Genomic DNA, 17911 nt, shown 5'->3' on the forward strand with positions numbered 1-17911 from the left:
GAAAATCTTTATATTGCATGTTAATGTCCGCCAAAAAAACATCCACCACAGACTATGCATTAAACAACCAGACAGACTGTGACTTGGCCAGTTGACATTAGCCAGCTTCTGTCATCTGCCACAACAGGCTCATGATGTTGGCACAACAGGCTCATGATGAGGTAGCCATGGTGGCGGGGTGGAGTCTATGCATGCACCCAACAGTCCGGGTTCCCTCTTACCAAGGCTTTCCTAGTTACTGCTACTGCTGAATGCCCAACATGTCTCCAACAGAGTCCGACACCAATCCCTAATATGTTACTATCCCTTGAACAGAGACCAACTGTCCATTTGGTGGTGAGCCGACTTCAGTGAAACCCTTTCTCTTTAGAATTGTCAGTGATTCATTTCCACAAAAATAGACACATGTTCTGGGTATATATTTATCTTTCTTGACTCAGATAGTGCTATCATCTGAAAAGCTCATGGAGTGTTTAATCCACGAATAAGGGATGCCAAATAACATCACATCAATCAAAGACATGCCCTATACTCCAAGGAAGGTGTGGTAATGGGCATAAGCCAATAGGATCCACTGGCACATCATATACTATGTCGCTGAAAGTGAGGGCTTGACAGTGTAGGAACAACCTGATGTTGTTCTTTACATTAAAGCTCTTTAAACACCTCCTGCTGTGTCTCCGGGAAGTATAATGCATGGGTCTGGGAACAAGAAGTAGATAGGAGTGGCCTTGTTCACCATCACTCTCAGTGTCCCACTTGAGAGATTTGTGTTCCCATCCCCATAAGCCAGAAATCTATGGTTTCAAAGCACCTGGCTTCCACAGGTGAATGTTTCCACCAGGGAACACAGCAAGATTCTCTGTGTATAATAAGCTATAGCTGCTGCCTGGACATTTCAGTCTCATTATATCAAGGAGCTAGCAGGCAAGAAGAGTCATCTCTAATCTGATGGGTAATTGACGCTCAGTCATCAGAAGCAGGCAGAACTACTGTTATACAGGGCGTTCACAGAGGAATACGTGGGCACCCATGTGGTTCTATTGGATGAATCTTGGAACTTCTTTGGCAGTAAATAATAAAGCAGTTACCTGTCTTGAGAAGAGTGTGTTGACAAAAGCTCAGACCCCTCAGGGGTAAAGGCCTTAGTCGCACCATCAGAGAGCCAATGGGACTAGCAGAGACAACAGTGGAGGGTACAGGAATCGGTGAATAAGGAGGAACATGAAGATTATCACCCAGGCACTATTCCCAGGATTTACATAAACAAGTGGATCCAAGTGATACAAGGTGTGGATGGCGGTGGATTCTGTGATGCACTACCCTTCAGGCATAAAGGCCTTTCTACCCTGGCTGCTATGAACCTTGCTGGTAGAGAGCCCCCAGCATCTTCAAAACTCTCCTCAAGGTCAGTTCCATTGGCACTGCATCGCAAGTGGAATTTTCTCTCCTCCCATTCCAGTTCCCTTCCATTCCTCAAATGTTGATCTTAAGAACAGTCCCTAATAAGGAAGGCTCCTGTTTCTCTCCACCTTAGATTCTGCGTCCTGAGGCACACGATCGGCAATGTCTGCTTCTCTGTTCCTACAACACTCTGTATATTCCCTTATTCTAGGATTCACCGTGTTGTACTGAAATTACTTGTTTATTCATCTATCTGCTGAACTATTCCCTGAGTTTCCTATGACCAGGAGTCATCTCTTTTTTATCTCTCCCTCTCCAATATCTCACACGGTGACTGACACACAGGTGGTATCTTAGGTTTTGTTGGTAGTTCATTGAGACCCCCTTTAAAAGGTTCATATACCCATCCTCCAGCTGCTTAACTGGAGTTTCAGTGAAATTATACCCCCTGCCCTAGAGAGCAACCTATGGTCGTTGACTGATTGAAACAGACGTATCAAATACGTAGAGCTCTGAGTTGCTATTCATATCCCAGAGCCCTCTCTGGGATCAGGCCGATATTAGATCAATTAAAACCAGATCTTTGCTTAGCTTCTTCTCCTGCCCTATCCTGCTTCCCTCCTTTCTTACAGTTCTTTCCTGGTCACCTCACTCAGTAATTTACTTGCACAAGAATCTCTGCCCATGCTGCTCTTTTTAGGGAACCCAATCTAAAGTAAGTAGCAAACAAGAATTTATTGAACCAAAAGACACTAACCCAGGAGACCCTCATTTTATAGTTGAGTAAACTCAGGCCTAGAGAAGCTTAGGGACTTACGTAGTCAACAGTTACTTCAAAACAGAGCGAAGACAAAAACCAAGCATTCCCCACCACCAATCCAGTGTTTTCACTAAGATGCAAAGCTCTTACAGAGATGAATCTGATCTCTACACACTTTTTCAGATACGTATAAGCACTCTTCTCTCTAGTTAAAAACAGCCATTAGTAATGAAATAATAATTCCGTAAAACCAGATTGTAGCAATAAGTTTGTAGAGATGAAACGATTTATTACAAACCCACTAGCTATCCCACTTGGTGTGTATAGTCCTGGAATTTCTCATTACGAATCCCCTTACTCTGACTTTTGACTGACTTAGAGGCTGTATTGTTAAGTTTTCAAAGCCAGGAAATGTTTTCTAAATCATAAAATCTACTGCTGAGAATGACTAAGTAATGTTCTATTTTCCCACGGCTCACCTCCCTGGCACTAAATCAATTCCAGGCTCAGCTGGTGGCTAGAAATTTCCATGACCTCAAGGGAAAAAACGAGGAATCGGGTTTAAGACTTCTGGTTTGACAGCCTGGAACCAGTTGTGTCCTCACATATCTCCAAATGGGCCCCCACTTTTGTGGCTCTTAGTAAGTGCCTCAAAATAACAGTAAAAAGCAAATCAAAGCACAAGAAATTCTAGAAAGAGAAAGGTGATCTCCACCTGCAGTGAAGGAAAAGGTGTGACTTCAGCATTACATGTGTAGAGCAAATCAAAGTGAGCAAAAATCAGAGCAACTTCCTGGTTTTATGTGCTTATATAAAAGGTGAAATGGTTGAATGGAAGCCAAAGATTGGCAGTCAGGTGGGTAAAAGACTTTTCAGGAAAAATAAACATTGATATTTCTCTATAACTTCTCCCAAGAAGATGATTATTTGATTCATTTTTCTCTACCTTAGGAATGGTTCCCATTTCTTTTTCCAAACTATAGCTTTCTGTTTTTCTTGTTTGGCTTTGGTGTTGTTTAGGGATTTCTGATTTATTATTTATTGGGTACCTCCTATGTGCCAGTACTATCAGGAGTCGGAGGTAGGAAATTACTAAGACCAAAGGGCTTGCAGACTATCAGAAGAGAAAGCTGCTCAAAAAGAAGAATATATCGAACCCAGGTGAGAGTAGAAAGTTGGTACATCAGCAACTTGTTCTTATGAAGAAAGGAGCAATCTTCCCATAAAGTGTCTCTCCCTGGCAGATTTAAGTGCCCACCCTGCATGAACTTATGCTGCCCACAAATATACCAAATGCTCGATTGGTCCTGGGTGTTTGAAGGTGAATGACGTAACTGCCAGTCAAGCAATTACATCGGCTTGATTATTACTTGGGAAATGTAGACCGCAACAGAGACACTCAGCCTAGTCAAGGGGGATGGATGAAAGGTGTTTCCAGCAGGCAGGAAGATGGCTTCCAGAAAGACCTAATGAGGGACAGGCGAGAGAAAGAGGAGAGAGACAAGGGGGAGGAATAGGAGACAAAGAGACCAGTGACTGCAAGGAACCAAAGGTCCAACCTGGCTGAGCACAGAGTGAGAGGGGAGTAGCCAGGCAAAAACTACAGACATATGAGGGGGTAAAGGTCAGAGGGCACCTGCTGCTGTGTCCAGCTGAAAGGCTATCCCTGAACTTTCAATTTGAAATGGCTACTCCTTGAGGCACCTGACTGGCTCAGTTGGTTAAGAGTCAGACTCTTGATTTAGGCTCAGGTCATGATCTCATGGTTCATGATATCGAGCCCTGCTTTGGGCTCTGTGCTGAGCAGACCCTTCTTGGGATTCTCTCTTATCCGCTGTCTCTGCCCTTCCCCTGCTCATGCTCTCTCTCTTCAAATAAATAAATAAACTTAACGACAACAACAAAAATAAAGTGGCTAATCCTTCTGAGGCCCCTACATCATGTCTAGTTACCTTCTTTATTTGTTTCCTGGGTTATTATCCAGCTCCAACCACACCACCCCAAACAGAATGTGAAGTTTTGAGGGCAGGACCCTTGCTAGTTTTGGTCACTGCTCAATCCTCTGTACCTACAAGAGTGCCCAGCACATAGTAACCACTCAATAAATGATGGCTTTGTAAGCCAAGGCAAGAGTTCAGACTCTATCCAAAAAAAGCCCTAAAGGGACCAAACAGGGAAATGATTGTAATTTAGATGATTTTGGCTGAAGCACAGAAAATGGGCTCAAAGGGATAGTGGGGAGCAGACAGGGGAGAAGTGGGTGGGTTCAAGAAACATTTAAAAAGCTAGATTGTCCAGGGAAAGGGAGAGGACAGGCGGTTAATCCAGATTAATTTTGAGATTTCTGCCTGGATATCCCCTTACTGAGAGGGGGACCCTGAGAGAGAAGTTTCTGTTTCATTTCGCTTCGTTTGTTGGTACGTATGTGACAAGAAGTTCTCCAGAACATTTGGGGAGCAAATGGCTGACTGAACAACTAACTGGATCCTGTGGGCAGGGACCCACTGATGGGGGGAGGGGAGCCTTAGAAACCATATTAAGAAGACTGCAGGGGAAGATGTGGTATTTATTTATTTACTTATTTATTTATTTATTTTAATTTTTTTTTAATGTTTATTTTCGAGAGAGGAAGAGAGAGGGACAGAGCATGAGTGGAGGAGGGGCAGAGAGAGAGGGAGACACAGAATCCAAAGCAGGCTCCAGGCTCTGAGCTGTCAGCACAGAGCCCGACGCAGGGCTGGAACCCACCAACCGCGAGATCATGACCTGAGCTGAAGTCGGATGCCTAACCGACTGAGCCACCCAGGCCCCCAAGACGTGGTTCTTGGTTGGGAGGAGACGTATTAGTTCCGTATTTTAGAAAGATCGGCCTGGTGACTGTGGGGGCAAAACAAAAGTGGGATAAAAACTAATTACAAAAGTATTTAAAAGGGAGAGAGAGAGAGAGAGAGAGAGAGAGAGAGAGAGAGAGAGAGCTTTCAGAACTGTTTCCTTTAGCTGGGAATTAGGACTGCCTTTTCATAGTATAACATTGTTGGCAATTTTATATTATACCTTTTCATGCATTGCCTTTCTTCCAAATGTATTCCATAGATGATAATAGGTGTAGAAGCTTGTCTGAAAAATTAAAATACAAAACCACAAAAACAAACTTCTCTGCTAGAGCCTTTGAGTTACACAGAGTCCTAAGACGAGGTGGTAGGAGGAAGGCTGACATTACAAAGCAGCTCTTCCTCACACCGACCCTGTGAAGGGGGTCACTGCACTTGAACAGGAAAGCCACACTTTAACGCCCAGATCTGCTCTGGGGAATCTCTGCACTGCCTTACTGTGGCATTGACGTTGCATGCTTTATGAAACGGAAGTTGAATACTTATTCAAGAGACAACTAACCGTCCTAATCATCCGGAGCATGCTAAGAAAGAAGACAACTTCCAAGTATGAAATAACTTAGCTCCAACATCTAACATGCCTGAGAGGCGCAACCTCCTTTGTTCATTGAATGCAAACCCCAACAAGGGGCGGGGGGGGGGGGGTTCTACCTCTCTTCCACAAAGCTCAGGTCCGCTAACACATAAGCTGGGACAGGAAGTCAAGGTATACCAGGAAGAGATCTTTTCTCCATGGCTGCAGGATGGGCGGTTGTTTAGTGGGCTGGGGGGTGAGAGGGGGCCCCTGGCACCACATCTCTATGCTAAATGTGTTGCTGGCATGGTAAGGGGCGGGGAAAGAATGGAGAGTAGGCCCAGAGCCACTGTGTAGATGCCAATCTTGGGTTTCCAGTGGGGTCAGAGCAATCCACAGTCATGGAATTCTTGCTGTTGTAGAACAGGATCCACCAGGTTCTCACTTTTCATTCATTCCCCAAACATTAGTCACTATGCCAACTGCTCAGGTTGCAAAGAGAAAACCAGCACTTAGCCTGCCCTCGGCTACTCTCAGGGCGGCATTCTCCACGCCTGCTGCGTAGGGTCGCGCAGACTGTGTCCTGCACGACGCCAGGGGGAGCTATTCCTATAGACTCCGTCACTTCCACAGCACCCCTGAAATGAAGTAGTGAGGCAGTCCTGGTCCCTAGCTGGGCGCTGATTGAGCTGACAACCCCCTCCTTAGTGACATAGCTCCCAAGTCCTATCCTGGATGCACCACACGTGGCCCTTATGCATGTCTCTGTTTGCTCTTTCATCTCCATTTCCTATTGCTGCTGCAACAGACTACCTACCACAAATGTAGTAGCTTAATATGACACAGATTTATTGTCTGACAATTCTGGAGGCTAGTAGTCCAAGAAAGGTCTCACTGAGCTAAAATCGAGGTGTCTGCAGGGCTGCATTTCTTCTGGAGGCTCCGGGAGAGAATCTGTTTCCTTGCCTTTTGCAGCTTCCAGAGACTGCCACGTTTCTTGGCTTGTGTCCCCAGCCGGCCATCACCTCTGCTTCCAACATATCAGCTTCTCCCTCTTATGATATGATCACATCTGCAAAGTCCCTTTTGCCATGTAAAGCAACATATTCTACGTTCTGGGAATTAAGATGTGAACTTCTTTGGAGAGCCATTATTCTGCCTTCCACAGTCCCTGGGTACATTCTGTCATTCAGTTGCTTGTGTTTATTGAGCACCTGTCATTTGTAGGTACTAGACTAAATGCTGGGAATGCAGAGGTGAATAAAGCAGTAGCATTGGGAAGGGCCCCAGAAGCAGAGGTTATGACGTTTGTGCTTTGTATGCCCTATGCAGCTCTATTTTTAAAATATTATATATATATACGTATATACATATATATACATATATATACATACATACGCATATATATACGTATATATATACATACATATATGCATATATATACATGTATATATATACATACATGTATACATATATATATGCTGTATATATATATACTATATATAAGTTATATATATACTATATATACATAAAAGTTATATGTATATAGTATATACTATATATATATAAAAGTTATATATATATACTATATACATATACATATATATATATATAACTTTATTTATTTTTGAGAGAGAGAGACCATGTGCATGCAGGAGGCGCAGAGAGAGAGAGGGAAAGAGAGAATCCCAAGCAGGCTCTGCACTGCCAGCTCAGAGCCCAATGCGGGGCTCAAACTCATGAATCATGAGATCGTGACTTCAGCTGAAATCAAGAGTTGGATGCTTAACCAACTGAGCCACTCAGGCGCCCATATATATTATATAATATATATTATAATATAATATAATACATATAATATAATATAATATAATTGATATAATATACTATATAATATACTATATTATAATGTATTATACTATATACTATAATATATATATATAGTATATAATATATTATATAGTATATAATTTATATATCATATATTATATAGTATATCATATATATCATATATTATATAATATATCATATATATCATATAGTATATAGTATATCATATATATCATATATAGTATATAATATATATCATATATTATATAGTATATAATATATATCATATATAATGTTTATTTATTTTTGAGAGAAAAAGCACGAGCAGGGGAGGGGCGAGAGGAAGAGGGGGACAGAGGATTGGAAGTGGGCTCTGTGACGGCAGCAGTGAGCCCAGTATGGGGCTCCAATTCACAAACCGTGAGAAATGACCTGAGCTGAAGTCAGTCGCTTAACCAACTGAGCCACACAAGCGCACCCATTTTTTTTAATATTAATTAAGATATTTTAAGTGAAAGAGACTGTAATCAAACACCTGAACTCTTTGGTCTCCCTGCAAATCAGCTGATCAGGCAACCCCAGGACCTATTCAGCACAGCAACCATGAGCGTGGTTGGGTGTTCTAGCCCCACGGTTCACCTCTCCGGGTCACCTCCTGCTGCACCAGCTGTTGCTTGGCTCACCAGGACACACTGGCCGGGGGCAGCATTTGGGTTCGGGCACCCCAGCTTCAGGTAGAAATGGCAACGTGGAGAAAGAAAGAAAAAAAGAAATGGTAAAGCGTGGTGCCAAGATATCCACTGTGGAGCCAGAAGACTTCGCAGGTTGTCTTGTTCTATAAAAGTAAGAATTGAGACTTTATGCGTGTCTAGTTTACAGATTGATGGGCATCTTGTCTCAGTCATCTGTGTGAGACCAGCCACATGCCTCACTTGCTGGGTACTCGAGTCTCCCTGGGCGGGCAGCGGGAATCCTACAATGCGTTGACACCGAATGGCCTCATCCTCTTTCCCATTCAGTGACATACCACACGCAGATCTGCAAACCCTCACTAAAAGGATCAGTCGCTTTTGACAATTCCTGCAAATAAGCCATAGATGAAAAATATGTGGAAATAACGCAAGGGCCAGTAACGCAAAGGAACTGGAAGTGCTGGCACTTTCTCCTCTTCCTGTTCAAGCTCTTCATCAGTGCTGGTATGTGGTCAAAGCAATAATATTCTAACGAGATCTGATAAGAAGGTAGTCAAAAATGAGAAATTATTGGGGCACCTGGGTGGCTCAGTCGGTTGAAGTGCCGATTTTGGCTCAGGTCATGATCTCGCTGTCTGTGAGTTCAAGCCCCGTGTCAGGCTCTGTGCTGACAGTATGGAGCCTGCTTTGGATCCTGTGTCTCCCTCTCTCTCTGCTCTTCCCCCACTCACATTCTGTCTCTCTCTTTCTCCCAAAAATGAACTAAACATTAAAAAAAATTAGAAATTATTGAACTATTTCCTACTTGGGTCTAGTGTTAAGTGTATATTGTACCTTGAGAAAGTAGGTGGTGACAGTAGGACTGATATTTGATTTGCAAATAGAGATGTCCTGTATGCTAAAAGATATCCTTACCAGGACAGTATGTTTATCAGACAAAGTGGCTCCCTGCGGTGGGGACACTCTCCAAGCTGAGGACATATCCCAGTGTCCCCCAGGGACTGAGAAAAGTTCACCTAAGCCTTTGACAGGGAGAGTCTTCAAAGCAACAGCCTGATTTATCCAAGGAGGTAAGGAAGAAACCTGAAATCAGATCACATATCTAGCTACTCAAAAAATATTCTTCCAAGTGCCCCAAAGTAGCTTTGGATGAGACCCCAGTCTCCAATATTTGTCTTGCAATCAGAGCTATGGATGAAGAACAGTATATATGCTGACAGTACAGTTGTCCCCCCCCCCCCCGATCTACGATTTCAGTTATCCATGGTCAACCATGGTCCAGAAGCTGACGATCCTCCTTCTGACATATCCTTGGAAGAGCAATAGAAGCCTAAAGCTATGTCACAAGGCTGACATCATTCACCCGGCTTCATCTCCTCACATAGGCATTTCATTATATCACAGCGTCACAACAAGGGTGAGAGCAGTACAGTAAGATATCTTAAGAGAGTGAGATCACATTCATACAACGTTTAATATGGTATATTTTCACAACTGTTCTATTTTCTTGTTTTTGGTGATCTCCTACTATGCCTAATTTATAAATTAGACTTTACCATAGGTATGTATTATAGGAAAAGACATAGTACATACAGGGTTTGGTACTACCTGTGATTTCAGGCATTCACTGAGGGTCTTAGAATGTGTCTCCCACGGATAAGGGGGAGCTACTGTCTACGTTATGGAATTCTCTTTTTTTAAAAGTGTATTTACGAGGAGGAGGAGTTAAGATGCAGAGCGGCATGGAGACCCTGAGCTTGTCATGTCCCTGAAATGCAGCTAGATCAGCACCAAACCATTTTTGAACACCTAGGAGATTGATCTGAGGATTAACACAACAATTTGCATAACTTGAGCCACAGAACTCCACAGGTACAGGTGTGGAGAGGTGAACAGGAGCGAGGGAGAGAAAAGCCATGGATGGTAAGCAGCTGCTTTTGCGGAGAGGGGACAGAGACAAAGAGAAAGGAAGGAGAGTGCGGTGCATCGGGATTGTGCAAGAGAAGCACTCTTTAGAAAGTAGCTGGAGAGAAAGAGAAAGAGTGAAAACACTCACAGGGGGCTGAACAAGAAATCTGTTCTCCCAATCCACTGACGGGAAGAAAGGAGAGGGTTTCAATACTGCCAGGATTCTATAAACAGTGGAGTGCAGAGTCTGAAGTTCTGAAGCTCAGTGCACACAGCGGGGTCTGAGGGGTCCGTGTGCCACCCGGGGAGAAGTGGTTCCCCCCATTGGAGTCCATTTGGTAGAGGCTATACGGCCTCCACACAGGCAAAGATCTGAGCGGACCCCGGAGAGCAGCCACGTTTGCTGGTATTGGGACAAAGATGACAGAGTGCGGTGAAACCTGGCAATGGCTGTGTGTTGTGATTTGCCATAATCTCTGAATCTTTGCCACTTCACAATTGCACGAACATTTTCTGGGGCAAGCTGGCACCCAGCCATTGCTCAGTGAGACCTTCTCCAGAGAGTTAGCCAGGGTCCAAGCAGTGGGGGTCTCTGAAGTGTGGGGTTTTTTTTCTTTTTAAAACTTTTTTTCTTTAATGTTTAGTTTTGAGAGAGAGAGAGAGAGAGACAGAGCACAAGCAGGGGAGGGGCAGAGAAAGAAGGAGACACAGAATCTGAAGCAGGCTCCAGGCTTCGAGCTGTTAGCACAGAGCCCAACGTGGGGCTTGAACTCATGAACTGTGAGATCATGACCTGAGTCAAATTCAGATGCTTAACTGACTGAGCCACCCAGGTGCCCCTGAAGTGTGGGGTTTTTGAAACACAGCCCCATCTGAGATAAAATTCTGGAGGGAGGTGCCACTTGGCAGGTGGACATACTTATATCAGACAAACTAGATTTTAAAATGAAGACTGTAACAAGAGATGAAGGGCATTATATCATAATTAAAGGGTCTATGCTCCAAAAAGAACTAAAAATTATAAATACTTATGCCCCCAATGTGGAGGAACCCAAATACATAAATCAATTAATCAGAAACAATGAAATTCATTCATGATAATACCATAATAGCAGGGGACTTCAACACCCCACTTACAGCAACGGACAGATCATCTGAGCAGAAAATCAACAAGGAAACAATGGCTTCAAATGACACACTGAACCACAGAGACTTAACAGATGTATTCAGAACACTTCATCCTAAAGCAGCAGAATACACATTCTTCTCAAGTGCATATGGGACATTCTCCAGAAGTGACCACATACTGGGTCACAAATCAGCCCTCAACAAGTACAAAAAGTTGGAGATCATACCTTGCGAATTTTCAGACCACAACGCTATGAAACTAGAAATCAACCACAAGAAAAACCATGGTATGACCATGAATACTTGGAGATTAAAGAACATCCTACTAAAGAATGAATGAGTTAACCAAGAAATTAAAGAGAAATTTAAAAAGTACATGGAAGCCAATGAAAATAAAAACATGACAGCCCAAATCTCTGGGATACAGCAAAGGTGCTCATAACAGGGAAGTATATAGCAATCCAGACCTTCCTAAAGAAGGAAGAAAGGTCTCAAATAGACAATCTAACTTTACACATAAAAGAGCTGGAAAAAGAACAGCAAATAAAGCCCAAAACCAGCAGCAAAAGGGGAATAATAAAGATTAGAGCAGAAATCAATGATATCAAAACCACAAAAACAGTAGAACACATCAATGAAACCAGGAGCTGGTTCTTCGAAAGAATTAACAAAATTGATAAACCTCTAGCCAGATTGATCAAAAAGAAAAAAGGAAGGACCCAAATAAATAAAATCATGAATGAAAGAGGAGAGATCACAACCAATACTCCTGAAATGCAAACAATATTAAGAGAATATCAGGAGAAATTATATGCCAACAAATTGGGCAATCTGGAAGAAATGGACAGATTCCTAGAAACATATAAACTACCTTAAGTGAAACAGGAAGAAACAGAAAATTTGAACAGACCCATAACCAGTAAAGAAATTGAATCAGTAATCAAAAATCTCCCAACAAACAGGAGTCCAGGGCCGGATGGCTTTCCAGGGGAATTCTACCACACATTTAAGGAAGAGTTAACACCTATCCTTTTGGAACTGTTTCCAAAAATAGAAATGTAAGGAAAACTCCCAAAATCATTTATGAGGCCAGCATTACCTTGATTCCAAAACCAGACAAAGACCCCACTAAAAAGGAGAACTCCGGACCAATTTCCCTGAGAAACATGGATGCAAACAAGCATCTCAACAAGATACTAGCCAACCGAATCCAAAGATAATTATAAGAATTATTCACCATGGTCAAGTGGGATTTATTACTGGGATTCAGGGCTGGTTCAATATCCACAAATCAATGTGCTACATCACAATAATAAAAGGATAAGAACCACATGATCCCCTCAATAGATGGAGAAAAAAAACCCCAACATTTGACAAAATACAGCACCCTTTCTTGATAAAAACCCCCAAGAAAGTAGGGAGAGAAGGATCATACTTCAAAGTCACAAAGGTCATATAGAAAAGACCCCCCACTTATATTATCCTTAATGGGAAAGAACTGAGAGCTTTCCCCTAAGTTCAAGAACATGACAGGGATGTCCACTCTCACCACTGTTATTCAACATAGTGTTGCAAATCCTAGCCTCAGCAATTAGACAACACAAAGAAATAAAATGCATCCAAATTAGCAAGGAGGAAGTCAAACTTTCACTCTTCGCAGATGCAGATGACATGATACTCTATGTGGAAACCCAAAGGATTACACCAAAAAAAAAAAATGCTAGGACTGATACATGAATTCAGCAAAGTCACAGAATATAAAATCAATGTACAAAAATCAGTTGTATTTCCAAACACCAATAATGAAGCATCAGAAAGAGAAATCAAGGAATTGATCCCATTTACAATTGCACCAAAACCCATAAAATACCTAGGAATAAACCTAACTAAAGAGGTGAAAAATCTATACACTGAAAACTATAGAAAGTTTATGAAAGAAATTGAAGAAGACACACACACACACACACACACACACACAGGAAAAACATTTCATGCTCATAGACTGGAAGAACAAATATTGTTAAAATGTCGATACTACCCAAAGCAATCTACATATTCAATGCAATCACTATCAAAATAACACCAGCATTCTTCACAGAGCTTGAACAAACAATCCTAAATTTGTATGGAACCAGAAAAGACCCTGAATAGCCAAAGCAATCCTGAAAATGAAAAGCAAAGCTGGAGACATCATAATTCTGGACTTCAAGCTGTGTGACAAAGCTTTAATCATCAAGACAGTATGGTACTGGCACAAAAACAGACACATAGATCAATGGAACAGAATAGAGAACCCAAAAATGGACCCACAAACATATGGTCAACTAATCTTTGACAAAGCAGGAAGGAATAGCCAATGAAAAATAGTCTCTTCAGCAAATGGTGTTGGAAAACTGGACAGTGGCACACAGAACGAACCTGGGCCACTTTCTTCCACCACACACAAAAATAAACTCAAAATGGATGATAGACCTAAATGTAAGACAGGGAGCCATCAAAATCCTAGAGGAGAAAACAGGCAACAACCTCTTTGACCTCAGCCGCAGCAACTTCTTACTCGACATGTCTCCGGAGGCAAGGGGAGCAAAAACAAAAGTGAGCTATTGGAACCTCATCAAGACAAAAAGCTTCTGCGTGGGGAAGGAAACAATCAGAAAACTAAAATGCAACTGATGGAAAGGGAGAAGATGTTTGCAAATGACATATCAGAGAAAGGGTTAGTATCCCTATAAAGAGCTTATCAAACTCAACACCCAGAAAACAAAGAATCTAGTGAAGAAATGGGCAAAAGACATGAATAGACAATTTTCCAAAGAAGACATCCAGATGGCTAACAGACACATGAAAAAATGCTCAACATCACTCATCATCAGGGAAATACAGGGAAATACAAACCAAAACCACAATGAGATACCACCTCACACCTGTCAGAATGGCTAAAATTAACAACTCAGGCAACAACAGATGTTGGTGAGGATGCGGAGAAAGGGGATCTCTTTTGCATTGCTGGTGGGAATGCAAAGTGGTGCAGCCACTTTGGAGAACAGATGGAGGTTCCTCAAAAACTTAAAAATGGAACTACCCGGGGCGCCTGGGTGGCGCAGTCGGTTAGGCGTCCGACTTCAGCCAGGTCACGATCTCGCGGTCCAGGAGTTCGAGCCCCGCGTCGGGCTCTGGGCTGATGGCTCAGAGCCTGGAGCCTGTTTCCAATTCTGTGTCTCCCTCTCTCTCTGCCCCTCCCCCGTTCATGCTCTGTCTCTCTCTGTCCCAAAAATAAATAAAACGTTGAAAAAAAAAATTAAAAAAAAAAAAAAAAAAAAGAAAAAATGGAACTACCCTCCAACCCAGCATTTGCACTACTAGGTATATATCCAAAGGATACAGGAGTGCTGATTCTAAGGGACACATGCACCCCAATGTTTATAGCAGTGCTAGTGACAATAGCCAAAGTATGGAATGAGCCCAAATGTTCACCGACTGACAAATGGATAAAGAAGATGTGGTGTATATATATATATATATATATAGAGAGAGAGAGAGAGAGAGAGAGACATATGTGTCTATATATATATAATGGAATATTACTCAGCGATCAAAAAGAATGAAATTTCGCCATTTGCACCAACGTGGACGGAACTAAAGTGTATTATGCTAAGCAAAATAAGTCGCACAGAGAAAGACAAACATCATATGATTTCACTCACATGTGTAATTTAAGATACAAACGGATGAACATAAAGGAAGGGAAGCAAAAATAATATTAAAACAGGGAGGGAGACAAACCATAAGAGACTCTTAAATACAGAAAACAAACGGAGGGTTGATGGTGGGATGTTGGGTGGGGGGAAAGGCTAAGTGGGGAAGGGGAATTAAGGAGGACACTTGTTGGGATGAGCACTGGGGGTTATATGTAAGTGAGGAATCACTAAATTTTACTCATGAAATCATTAGTACACTGTATATTAACTAACTTGGATTTAAATTAAAAAGAAATAATAATAAACGTAAAGTTTATTTATTTTGAGAGAAAGAGTGCATGAGTGGGGGAGTGGCAGAGAGAGGGAGAGCATCCCAAGCAGGCTCCTGTGCTGTCAGCGCCACACCCCAAGCGGGGCTTGATCCCAGGAACAGAACAGTGAGACCATGACCTGAGCCAAATCAAGAGTCAGATACTCAATGGACTGAGCTACCCAGGCACCCCATGGAATTCTTCAAGAAACATTCCCTATCCACATTCCGTACCCCTAAATAGATATCTAATCCATAGGTTCTTAGCCTCATTCCCAAATAATTGCATGGATGACAAAGAAAGATGCTAATCCGTAGAAAATGAGGGAAATGAGAATGACTAAGTAGTTCTTCGGCTGTGAATAAGTCTTATAGAGTATTTTCTTCAAGCCTCCCTGAAGAAGCGATTATCTCAATTCTACAGATGCAAAATTAAGACCTAGAGAAAGGAAAGCCACTTTCGCAAAGACATTCTGGGAACATATGATAGCACCCAAGTTGAAGCCCATCTGACTCCAAAGCTTGGACTTACCATCCCCCTACCCCAACCACTGGATTACTGGCTTATCCCTGATCACCACCGAATCAGAACCATGCACTGCCCTCCCAGATCTCCCCGTTGTACAACTGGAACCGTCCCTCTCAAAGCCACATCAAAGCCTCAGTTACGCAGCCCTAGACCTCCAAGCCCAGGCCAATCCACCCTTCAGTCCTGGCAGGATTCAGGAAGGAGGGAGGAGGGTGGAGAGGAGGAGCTTGGAACAGAGCAACAAGGGTAAGAGGAGAGTGAAGTGTCCATACTCCAGATGCCATTACGGCTGCAACATTACTCTGAAGCGCCCAGTGAAATCACCAGGCGGTGTAGGCGGCAATGGCACTGTTTGCCTATTCTATGCCTAACGTGCAGTAAATAAGCGTTCAGAATTTAATCCGAATCCTACAAAGAGGTCCAAGGCCGTAGATTTAGAATGTGTTATCTTTAAAAAGTCACAAAGGAAGTCTTTCATTGAACTAAATTAAATTTCAGGGAGCCACGGTGGGCGGGAAGGCCCAAGTGCAGGGCTCGGTTATGTAAAAAGTCTAAATAATCATGCTTTTATTAGTAATCCTTGACTTCTGGAATGCGCAATGGAAGTGCAAAGCATTTCCAGTGAATGAGGTCCAGAAAATGTAGGCGGACTGGTGGAGGGACTTACAGAACAACAGGCCAGGCCAGCGACCAAAGAATTTCACGAGTTTAAGGCCCCAAACCCGGGCCGGTCCTGTGCAGCCCAGGACCCCTCACCCGGCCTGGGGAAGGCGCAGAGCCGCAAAGGAGCAGAAGGGAGGACGACAGGATTCGTTCGTCCCGCTCGTCCGAGTGCCGCCAGGAGTCCAACTCTGAAACCCCCCAGCGGCGGCGAGGGCCGCGCGGATCTCGGGAACAGCCCCCACCCCGGGGCTCCCCGGAACCAGCGGGGCCGGGCCGCGCGGGGCGGGAGCTGGAAGTTTCGCGCGGCCGCGCGGGCACCACCGCGCAGGGCCGAGCCGTCTCCTCCCCGCCGCCCGGCTCGGGAAAGCCCAACCCGAGAGGCAGAGTCAGGGTCGCCGCGGGGTTTCCGGGGCCCCCGGAGTCCGGGGAGAGCCCCCCGCGCGCCCTGGCCTCTGCTCGCCCACCCTCTGCTCACGGGCTCGGCGCGGCCGGCCGGGGAAGGAACCGGGAGGGGGAGTTAGGCGCGTACCTCCGAGCGCCCCGCGCGCCCCGCAGAGCCCCAGGCAGGCGGCGAGCAGGAAGAGGCGGCGGGCCCCGAGCCGCCCCATCCCGCCGCGGCGGCCCCGCGCCCGCGCTTACTTCGGGGCGGCCGCCCAGCTACCTGCGCCGCCCCCTCTCCGCCCGCGGCCGGGGCCCGCAGCCCGGCCGGGGGGCGCCGCCCCCAGCCAGCGCGGGGGCTGGGCCGGGGCGGGGAGCGCCATTTGCGACCTGCAGCTGTTGCGCCCCATCAGCGACAGGCCCGGCCCGACCTTCTCCCAGGCCGCTGGCGAAACCGAACGGAGCTGGTGCGGGGGCCCTGCGCCCATGCAGTCGTCGCGGGCAGAGGGCGCGTGCTCCCCCCCACCCCCACCCCCCAGCCGGGCGACCTCTACGGCGGGGTGAAATGTGCAAGCAGGAGGTGGTGACAAAGGGAGGCTAGGGGAATTGGTAGTTAAGGAGGTGGGACTGTCACACCAGCCGTGAGCCAGACGGTTCCCCTGACCCGCCTGAGCTCCAGAAGGACAGGGGGCGCGTTCCGCTTACTGCTGTGTCTTCAATGTATACCTGCTGCGCTGGCTCAAGCAAACGTGTGGGCCGAACGACTGAGAGTGGGAGGCGATAAGAGGACATAATCATTGCTTATCAAATGTGAGCCTCATTTGTATGAATGTTAAAGGACGGCCCGTCAAGTTATTTCATTGAAATTTTTGGAGCCACTATCAGAGGGATTAATCAAGGCCCAAGAGTCCTGGGCAGAAACTCTCCCCTTCTGATTTGGGGCACACGCTCATAGAGAGGAAAAGCCTCCGCCCAGGTGTGAGGTTTCTGGTAAAACGGACTTGAGCAGAATCTGCCGAGAACAGGGCTTGACCAATAAAAGCAGGGGCCTTCTAGATCAACTTCTCTGGGTGCTGCGCTTCCCTGGCTATGTTCTCTGCAACTAAGAAGTCTGACAAAATGCTAACGAATGTGCCACAGAGGCCATCGATGCTGGTGATATTTTGTTCCTAATCAAATTAAGGATGACTTCATATCCCCTTCCTT

The 17911-nt window shown here is 44.6% G+C and overlaps 1 protein-coding gene across 6 annotated transcripts in view; it reads right to left on the minus strand.

Annotated features, from left to right (window-relative positions):
- LOC112860480 (chondroitin sulfate proteoglycan 4-like) overlaps positions 1 to 17194 on the minus strand; it is a 75329-nt gene extending 58135 nt beyond the window's left edge. For 4 of the 6 annotated variants that reach the window (XR_015241215.1, XR_015241213.1, XR_015241212.1 and 1 more), the window contains exon 1: positions 16857 to 17193. Coding sequence is in view for 3 of the 6 variants with exons in the window: in XM_086678670.1 (XP_086534796.1) it covers positions 16857 to 16935 (79 nt within the window). In the remaining 3 variants the exon portion in view is untranslated. Of the gene's footprint in view, positions 1 to 16856 lie in introns of all 6 variants that reach the window. The other 2 variants (XM_086678695.1, XM_086678690.1) reach the window with 2 other exon arrangements.
- Between the last annotated feature and the right edge of the window lie 717 nt (positions 17195 to 17911).

This window comes from Puma concolor, chromosome A1 (genome assembly GCF_028749965.1).
Source record: "Puma concolor isolate L17-30 chromosome A1, mPumCon1.1.hap2, whole genome shotgun sequence".
In the NCBI taxonomy this organism is placed as follows: Eukaryota; Metazoa; Chordata; class Mammalia; order Carnivora; family Felidae; genus Puma; species Puma concolor.